The 10,433-nt window shown below is 45.4% G+C and overlaps 1 protein-coding gene across 1 annotated transcript in view; it reads left to right on the forward strand.

The window, feature by feature from the left end:
- ABCC2 (ATP binding cassette subfamily C member 2) overlaps positions 1 to 10,433 on the forward strand; it is a 67,398-nt gene that overhangs the window by 53,345 nt on the left and 3,620 nt on the right. Inside the window, 7 exon segments of the mRNA XM_007470328.1 lie at positions 1,453 to 1,608; positions 3,123 to 3,322; positions 4,811 to 4,937; positions 6,529 to 6,630; positions 7,069 to 7,212; positions 8,053 to 8,211; positions 9,664 to 9,830. Coding sequence (XP_007470390.1) covers positions 1,453 to 1,608; positions 3,123 to 3,322; positions 4,811 to 4,937; positions 6,529 to 6,630; positions 7,069 to 7,212; positions 8,053 to 8,211; positions 9,664 to 9,830 — 1,055 coding nt within the window.

Here is a 10,433-nt window from a genome sequence, read left to right on the forward strand (position 1 = left end):
TCTTTCCCTTTAAGCAGCTCACCATCTAGTGAGGGGGACGGCCAAGGAAGTAAAGGATTATGATAGGATATAGGAAAACCAGTAACAACGATGTGTACAGTGGCATTCTTGGAGTACAAAAGAGTGACAGAGAAAAGAGATACCAGCTCAACCTGGGTGACTGAGGGTGGGAAATGTCAGAAAAGGAGGGACTTAACTCATAGAAGTTAGCCAGGGAGATGGTGGGGGTAGGGGATGGGTGAGTGGCAGAAGCAGGATGTGAAGGATTGTTCTGCAGAGGGAAAAACACAAGTAAAAGCACTATCACTAGTGTGACAGTGAATAAAAGAGATAGCAGGACAATGCTTTGCTTGGTTGCTGCCTCCATCCCTGAATTTCCCATCTTCGATGCTTTAAAAATAAGTAAACAAGGTCTGGATTGTGGAATCCTATGATTTTAATGGGGTTCTCCATCGACTGCAGATTCTGGGACCCTTAGCATTCATTCATTCAACATATATTGAGTACCTTCTATGAGCCAAGGACTGTACTAGGCATTGGGATGCTCAGTAAATGCTAAGATCATATAGATGGCTCTCTTCCATGGGCCAGACCAAAGTCGTTGATTCTTAACATAAGGTGGGAATTTCAAGAACAGAGGAAACCAGACAATTCTGAATAATATTCAACTATCACCAACAGAATTTTCAGTCTTCTGTTTGTAGAAGAGGGTGCACATTTAAAAAAAAAATGTCTGAGGAGCTCTGAGCCCTTATTTGTTTGGTCTTGGAGCAGACACAGAAAGTCTAGCTCCCAGCCCACAGGCAGGTTCTGGGGACATGGTGACTGCTTCAAAAGTGGGCAGGCCCCCACTTGTCACCTTCCTCTGGAACAAAGATGGTGGGTATGATGTCACTGGAGACAACTTAAATGGGCTTTCTGCTCTTAAATAGAACCTAAAAAAGTACACAATTTTGGATGGGGAGATTTCTCACAGGAATTTTGCAAATGTTGCACACTCTTTTCCACTGTTGTTATATATATATAATTAATCTTCCGAAAAAGAGAACACAGAGATCTTACTGTGAGTTACTTAGGCAACAGTCATATTTTGCTAACTGCTTTTGCATGAAAAAGGAAACTGTCATTAATTATACAGTATGTTTTGTGGAGGAGGTGGCTCAGACCATAAAGGAGAATTATACCTAGGGTCCTCTGGAGCCGATGACTGAGCCTTTAAGAGGAAATAAAGGAGGGGGTGGAGGAAGGAAAGATGGAGAATCTGTGCCAGGTAAGGGTCAAAATTAATCTGCATAGAACTAATAGCTGGTGAGGATTTCTTTTTTTCTTTCAACCCTGGACATATAGTTATTTGCATTCTGATGTGACTGAGCAAATTCCCTGCTGGAACCGAGAGGATGTAAAATGTCATAGGAATTCATTAGCACACCATCTCTCCTTATGTGTCCCTAGGATATCTCCACGGTGGATGACACCCTCCCCACATCTTTGCGCAGCTGGGTTTTGTGCTTCCTGGGCATCATCAGCACCCTGGTCATGATCTGCCTGGCCACTCCAGTCTTCATCATCGTCATCATCCCTCTTGGCATCATTTATGTGTCTGTTCAGGTAGGTTTGGAAATGGCTAGGTTTCCTTCCTTCTCTACTCATAAAAGCCCAAGCTCCTTCCTGAGACTCTTCTCTTGTGTTTATTGCTAGTCACTCTCCCCTCTCCAGCATCTTCGTCATTGAGCCAGATATTAACATACCATGGAGCCCGTAGGCCACTTTCTGAAGCTGAAGTGTCAGCACTGATGGGTGGGTGGAAGTTCACGGTCAATCTCACCTTAACTTCTGCCCCACACCCCACAGTGTAAGTGGGGCATATTTATGTTTGGATCCAAGACTACTTTGAGGTTGGCTCTGGACAAAGTCCTGAAGCTCTGTAAGACCCTTCACAATGGTAAGGTAATTGGTTGCTTCTAGAAGAGTTGTGCTAAGGCTGCTTCCTTGGTTGGCTTAGGATTATCTACTTGGAGATGTCCCTCAGCAGGACCCCAGTCTCTTTTCACTTCAGGGCAGTTCTCCTTTCACTGGGGTGTCTGTGGGTGGCTTAGGCTCAATTCCAGTGTGTTCTTGAGGACACAGCTTAAAAGCCAAGCCTCACAGAAAAACTAGAGCAAGTGTAAGGGGCTCCATGACCATGATAAAAACTGATGAGGGGAGGTAAGCTGTGGAGAGAATTCTTGTTCCACCATTTACCTTTGGGATGAGTTGATCACCTTGAGAAAACAATTCTGAAGCCCTTCAGTCAAGGGCAGACTTGTGGCCTGTGGTAAGTTGACACCGCCTGCTGTTTGTGTTGAGTTCCTCAGGAACATCGTCATCTTTGTCAGTAACAAAGCAACAAATAAGAGGCAGGATCTTTGAGGAAATTTCCAGGTATAACATTTTGAATTCTGACTCTCAAATGCCCAGTTCTTCCCTAATTTCAACAAATCCTCTTGGAATCTAGTAGCACCACTAACCCACCCCACTGAACCTCCCCCTTCAGCCTGCGCTATTACATCCAGTTCCAGTTCTTAGACCCTCAGCATTCCACACACCTCCAAACAATCTTTACCTTCACACACTGTCAAAGCAAATTTTGGTCACTTACCTGATTCTATTCAATTTTTATCAAAACCTTGGCATACCTTTCTTGGACCATTTACTGCCCATCTCCACTTTCCACACCCCTCGGTTCCCAGCAGCATTTATAAAATCTTTTAGAGACTGTTTTTCTAATCACTACAAAACTGTCATTTAGACAATATGTGCAGATTCTTGGGACCATACAGATTAGGCTGACAAAACTCCTTACGTGGTTTGAAAATTCCAACCTCTAGGGCTAAGGTGTGGTGTCCGTGCTTTCGTGCTCCTCTCTTCCCTCCAATCCCAGATCTTCCCAGCATCCTCTTCCTCTGAGCCTCTCTCATTTCTCCTCTAGTCAGAGATGAGACCAGAGCCGCTTCTCTGTTCAGATGTGAGCTGTGGCCTCAACGTAAAGAATGCTGGGTCACGGCCATGAAGGAAGAGGTGCAGCGTATGTACAGCGTATGTGATATGATTGTATGACTGGGTCTTCACTTTTTTGGGTCCAGATATTTTATGTGGCTACTTCCCGCCAGCTGAGACGACTGGACTCTGTCACCAGGTCCCCAATCTACTCTCACTTTAGTGAGACTGTGTCAGGTTTGTCTGTTATCCGTGCTTTTGAGCACCAGGAGCAATTTCTAAAGCACAATGACATGGTGATGGACACCAACCAGAAATGTGTCTTTTCCTGGATTACCTCCAACAGGTGAGGCTGCCCCTGGATATTCACCCAAATATGTGCTTTGGGGTTCTGTACTTTTGACATTAGCTGTGGGAGGGCAGGCATGGCCAGTGTTGTGAAATTCACTCTTGCCAAACACGCCTGTCATGTGAGTAGAGAGCAGAAAGCATGAGCTTTGGAGTCAGAGACTGGGGGTCCCTCTGTCTGCTCTGCCACTTACCAAGCTGGGTGAATTGTCTTGACCCCTCTCAGGAAAATCTCATTTTCTTTGTTTGTACGATGGCTGGAACACAACCTACCTCATAGGCTTATTGAGGGAGTCACATGACATCTGTGAGCATCTGATAACCCAGGTACTGTTCACGTGCTGGGTGAACTGGATATTCTCTGTTTGCTTCCCTGAGAATGGATGTGAGATTCTCCATAGGCAAGACACTCTTTGTAGGGTGGTGAAAGAAGCAGAGGTTGGAGGGAGGAAAGCTGGGAAGTTTTAGGCAAAATCAATGATGACAGAAATGAAAACCTCACATCCTGTGAGGTGAATCCAGAAAGGGTGAGCATTCTTGATTTCTCCAGCTTCATTAGACCCTGGCAAGAAGTCATGTGTCCTTGGAGGAGGAAGGTCTTTTTCAGGAAGTGAAAACTCTTGAGTGGCTTCTACACTGTCCTGCGGTGTGAAGGGCAGGCTAATGATGCTTAGTATTATCTGGAACATGGAAAGGTCAGAAATTTGATTGTAAAGATTTTTTATATCTTAGATACTTTCCAAGAAGGAAACAGGCATAAGAGTCAATTTTCTGTTGGACCCCCATTGTAAAATATGTATCATATTTATTTGTACATGTGCTAGAATTATTCAAATTTAGTTAAATACATTTTACTGGGAAAGTCAGTTTTCATAAATTACATCAATCTACATACTATTCAGTTCTCTACGAAGCCTGACGTACCTCCCTGTCATCAGCTCACACCTAATTTCCCTCCACCTCCAGCTTCTTCTCTACCTTTTTAAAATCATGAAATCAGACAGGGTACATTGAACCATCCTGTGGTGATTTCTTTCTAACCTTACATTTGGATTCTTTATGCTATTGTTTCCCATGCCTAATCAAAAGAACTCACTTGGAACATTTGTTAAAATGCAGATTCCTAAAACCCATTGCCTGAATCTCCTGGGGAAGAGTCCAGGAATTTTTTGCATGAATCTGTATTTTTAACAATTGCCACCAGATGATTCTTAAGATTTCGCAAGTTTGGGAGACATCGAACTACAGGATTCCCTTAGTTTAGCAAACTCTTCTAGTATCTTTTAAAATGCAATTTATTTTCTAAAATCCAATTTAAAAGACTTTAGGAACACATGGCATAGTCAAATTGAGACACCTCCTAAGAACACAGCCCTACCAGCTCAAGCCCTCTGAGAATGTTCTAGGAACACCTAGGTTGCTGGGTAAGGTAAGGAAGTGGACACCTCTCAGTGACACGTCTTTCTCTGGTTCTGTTGCCCTCCAGGTGGCTTGCAGTTCGTCTGGAGCTGATTGGGAACCTGATCGTCTTCTTTTCATCCTTGATGATGGTTATTTATAGAGATACCCTGAGTGGGGACACTGTGGGCTTTGTTCTGTCCAATGCACTCAGTGTGAGTCTGAAGGTTGGGAGTTTGGTTGAATTAATGCATTATTCTTAAATGGAGTCTCGGGTATACCGTGGAGTCTGTGCTCTTTGATTCCTTTCTAGATCCAGAGGGACCAGGGGAGATTGAGGTTCAAACCCTAGTTCCATCTCTTACTAATTGTGTAACCCATGGACAGGCTCCTTTCCCTTTCTAAGTAGGTACCAGTGTCATCTGGGTAACTGGACATAAATTGTGTTGCCCTGGGTAGTTAAGGAAGCAATCTCAGATGATTGTCTAATAGTTTCCTGTCTCTTTGCTTGACTATAATCAAAAGAGAAAACAAATGAGTTTGTATTATAATGCAGCAGTAACCAGAAAGTCTTCTGAACAAATAACTTCTATGTTTATTTTGTTAAATCACAGAATAATTGGAGTTAATTTTAATATAGACTATAGAGCCTAATAGAAATATATAATGCATCCCCTGTTTGACTAAGGGATAGATATCAGATGTTATTTCCTACCACTCAGCTACTTTGCTACCACTGGCACTATGGTAAATGTTTAATGAATGATACTCATTTAATGAGTCATTTGGCCATCTTTTGTGGACTCTTTCTGAACTAATATACTGGGGGTCTGCACAGTTACCAGCAGGCTCTATATGGTGCTATTTTCAGTTGGCGTTAATAAGGCCCAAGGTGATCATGGTGGGACACCCAAAAGGACTCTGTCATTTACCAGAATCACAGGGTTCCTTGTGCCACTGCCCTTTCATCCCCTCATTTCTAGGCTTATTAACCTAGGACAGATGGGGCAAAGAGTTGGAGAACTATTATACTGAACCAAAATAAAAACATTCAAATATCAACAATTCATATGGTCCAGCCTTCACCAAGTCGTTACTTGTAGTCCCCAGCCTCCTGTGCTCTCCCTCTCTCTAACCACCATGTGCTCTACAAAGATTCCCTGTCTGTATGTGCCAGGACTACATTTTTGCCTGAAAAAAGCTTGCATGTGAGCAGCTTGCCTCTGAGTAACCCACGGATTCCCTGGACTCTGGCCCAGATCATGACAGTCATCTTCCTAGTGGTTAGATGTTATCTCTTTAATGGCAGGAAGGCACCTGGAGTTTATTGGGGTAACAGAGGACAGGGGTCCATGTGGATGTCCCACCTTGAGGGCTGGGTTCTCAATGGAGCTGTTGTTGAGAGCAGAGGTGACAGCTATTTGGAAGGCCTTCTCCTACCCTGTGTCTTTCCTTATGCTTTCCCCATTGGTAGAATACCACCCCTAACCCCTAAGGGCTTACAGGCAGGAGATCCACGGCCAGCCTCTCCAGCCTCAGCTTTGGCCCTAGGCCACTCCAAGCTAGTAGTGCCTTTCCTGTGAGCACCACACAGTTGAGCACTTAATTGTCCTCCCACCATTCAATGCATTGGCCTCATTTCCTCCCCCAAGGAGGTGTGGATTGTCTCTTATACTTCTCCTTGCTCTCTTGTAGAGCCCGGCATAGTGCTGGGTGCAGAGTAGGCACTAGATTGACCTTGTGGTTTAACTGGTTGGGTTGGTTTCTGAGCCTGAGATGATCCTTAGTCTTCCAGTTTTTCTGTAGATCACACAAACCCTGAACTGGCTAGTGAGGATGACGTCAGAAATAGAGACCAACATTGTGGCTGTTGAGCGAATAAATGAGTACATAAACGTGGAAAATGAGGTAAGGAGGAATCAGAGGAAGCCAGGGACAAGGCCAAAAAAAAAAAAAGTCACCGCTTTGAGAATGCATCTTCACCTTATCTAGAGATTTCACATGGGGTCATAAAGGTTCTCTGGAAGTTTCCCTTGCTCTAACTGAAAGAACCTAATTTCTTGAAACCTAATATAGGTAATGGTTTGGGAGAAGTCAGGTCTTGGGATGCACCAAGTTAAATGGTGGCTTCATTCTGGAGATGCACAGAACAACCTCGTGGGATAGGGTTTCTTTAATTGAATAAGGTAGGACCCTTCTGGAAGTACCAGTCTAGTTCAGTCTATTCAATGCAGATGCTCATGGGTGGCGGGCACACTGCTACCCTGTTCTGTGACATGAGTCCTGTGGGGACTGTTGAGCGAGTTGTCACCGTGTAAAGCACTTTTCCTCCTGTCGCCTTGCCAGGCACCATGGGTGACTGATAAGAGGCCTCCAGAAGGTTGGCCCAGCAAAGGGGAGATCCACTTTAGCAACTACCAAGTACGGTATCGGCCTGAGCTGGATCTGGTACTGAAAGGGATCACTTGTGACATTAAGAGCACTGAGAAGGTAGGTGGAGCTGAAGAAAGGCCTCGGTGAGTCCTTGTGAACATAGAGGTGGAGAGCAGTGGACTCTGGGCTTTCATTAATCTGGTGGAAGTGAGAGAGTTGGGGTGCTTCCTCTGCCCTGGGGAGGTGTAGGGACACAGCGCCACCACCAGAGGGCAGGATATCCACACAGGATCAAACCGACTTAAGCCTGTAAGGGCCCTCTTGCTCAGCCCTCCCCTAGCTCCCTGTCTGCATCCTCTCCTCCTGTGGCTGACTGGGCTCATTTCCTGTAAGCGCCAAGGCTTGTAGAGGGGAAGTCAGGAGGAAGCACCGGCCTGGGGAAGGAACTGGTGGGAACAGCTGTGTGCAGGTTTGTCCCTGCAGAGAGAGTGGCCTAGTTCTCCCTCTGGTCTGCAAAGTCCTGGTATGGTTTTCTTGTTCTCTGAGGACTTAGGGTCTGATGCAGGGCCAAAAATATGTCTGGGTACTGATGCTCAGGTCCAAGTCAGGGTCTGCTTCTCAGACCCGATGGCAGACCCAATCCTTCCCTTCTCCTGACTTTTAACAAGGATTTTTTAAAAATCTATAATTTCCAAGAATAATTGCAACAGATGTGTACATTTCCAGCAGTCAATGTAGTTCTCAGCAAGCAACAAGTTAGGAGGTAGCATGGGAAAGCCATCCTTTTCTGACATGCGGGTACGTTTTTCCCCACCAAAACCAAAATCAGTTTAACATCTTAGAGATGAAGTAGCCAGTCACTGTCTTTTTCCACCTGTGATTATGAACGTCCCTGGCTAAACTGTTGCCCTCAATAATTACATGGTGAACTAACATGCAAAGGAACTGTATTTACAGATTGGCGTGGTGGGCAGGACAGGAGCTGGGAAATCATCCCTGACAAACAGCCTTTTCAGAATCCTAGAGGCTGCAGGAGGCCAGATCACCATTGATGGGGTAGATATTGCTTCCATTGGGCTCCACGACCTCCGAGAGAAACTGACCGTCATCCCCCAGGTGAGCCGTAGGACGTACTCTGTCACAAGCAGCTTGTTCTGCAGGAAACATGTGCATCATCTTCTTGATGGGTGTTCATTTGGTGGCGTCACTTCTGCTGTCTACCTGGGATACCTAAGCTAGTTCCCTAAGACACATTGCTTCCAGAACTTACAAAAATAAGTTTTACATATTTTGGTAATATGCTTGTGTGACTGTCAGTATCTAACCAGTAGGTGGCAGCAACACAGCAGAAGTCAAATGGAGCAGATGATTATTTAGCATTTCTATAGGCCATCAAGGTTCGCAGGACCTTTGCAATCAGCATTAGCAGTTTTGCTGCTGAAGCTTGAAACTATTAAGCTTTGTACTCCCCATCTGATATGGTTGAAAGAGAGGGGAGGGAATTTGTGGCAATGTTTTGCCAATAAGCGGAATGGTTAGCACATCAGCAAGAAAGTCTTCCCTGCAGCTTCCTCTCCGGAACCTTCCAAACAAGGACTGCCCTGGAGGCTCTCGGGGTATGTGGGTCCTCATCAGAACCTGTCCTCTGCTTGCTGCAGCCAAGTCTCTGGGGTGGCTTTGGTCTGTCTGGTGTTTGCTCCCTTTGTTACACTCTTTTTCACCAGCCTCTTCAAGAGTGTAAGAAATTCTCTTGTAAACTATATGACCCCTTCCCCTGCCTGCCCCTGATCCTTCCACCTCCAAACCACGAGTTTTCATTTGGGGGTGTGGGACGTTTCTCTCATCTTTTTAAGGGATGCTAAGGCAAATTTGGAAATCCATAAATGAACTTCAGAATGAAAAACAACAACAAAACCAAGGACTCCTCTTAATGCTGTGTTTAGCTCCCTGTGTTTAGCTCCAAGCCTGCAGCGGGGAAATCTTGGAGAAGCTGGACCACTAACTAACCAGCTTTCCATCTCAGACCAGTCCTGCTCACTTTCTTGGCCACAAGGAATTACTGGTTCCTTTTCTTTTATAAAAAAAATTTAAAATATATGTGTGTGTGTGTGTGTGTGTGTGTGTGTGTGTGTGTGTGTGTGTGTGTGTATAAAGCCAGATGTTTATTTATTAAAAATTTTTTTAAAATTTTATTTTTGGCTGCATTGCTGCACGGGGGCTTTCTCTAATTGTGGTGAGCGGGGGATACTCTTCGTTGCGGTGTGCGGGCTTCTCATTGCGGTGGCTTCTCTTGTTGCGGAGCATGGGCTCTAGGCATGTGGGCTGCAGTTGTTGGTGGCTCGCGGGCTCAGTAGTTGTGGCTCGCGGGGTCTAGAGCACAGGCTCAGTAGTTGTGGCACACAGGCTTAGTTGCTCTGCAGCATGTGGGATCTTCCCGGACCAGGGCTTGAACCCGTGTCCCCTGCATTGGCAGGCGGATTCTTAACCACTGCACCACCAGGGAAGTCCCTACTTGTTCCTTTTCTGACATTAGCCCCAGTAACTCCCTCGTCCCTTCTTGACTTGCAGGATCCCATCCTGTTCTCTGGGAGCCTGAGGATGAATCTAGACCCTTTCAACAACTACTCAGACGAGGAGATTTGGAAGGCCTTGGAGCTCGCTCACCTCAAATCTTTCGTGGACGGCCTGCAAGCTGGGTTGTCCTACGAAGTGACAGAGGGTGGTGACAACCTGAGGTAATGTTTCATAACCCACTTCCCCCACAGGCTGTGGAGGAGGCAAGGGGACCACTACTTTTGTTACTCATGCATGGTGGCGCCTGGCATCAAAGAATTTTCACTCTCCAGGTCTAATTCCTAATGCGTAAAACAAACCTGTTGTGAAGATTAAAATAGATGTGAATGTGCTTGGAAACTCTTGAAAACCTTTGTCAGTAAACATACCCTCACAGGACATTTCCAAACATGAGCTTGCAGATCCCACCGTTGTGCAGGTTTTCAGCTGCACTCTGCAGTCAGGCTGAAAATAATCCCTATGCCTGGTCCAGCCCCAGAGAGTCTGATGTAATTGGTATGTGGCATTGCTGGAGATGGGAGTTCTAAAGGATCCCCAGGGGTTGTTACAGGCACCTCAGTTTGAGAAGCCCTGATCTAAGGAGCACGTGGATGATGATGTGCTGTCCGCAGGGTCCTTGGAACACCATAAACCAGCACAAAGACTCTTTTGGCTTCACAGTTCTTGTTACCTTTTCAAAGTGTTTCCTCATATGTTGACACTTCACATTTTCTGTCAGTTAACAAGCTGGCCTGGCATTTTCCCTACAACAACCTCTTTTCTCC

This window comes from Lipotes vexillifer, unplaced genomic scaffold (assembly GCF_000442215.2).
Source record: "Lipotes vexillifer unplaced genomic scaffold, Lipotes_vexillifer_v1.1 scaffold916, whole genome shotgun sequence".
In the NCBI taxonomy this organism is placed as follows: Eukaryota; Metazoa; Chordata; class Mammalia; order Artiodactyla; family Lipotidae; genus Lipotes; species Lipotes vexillifer.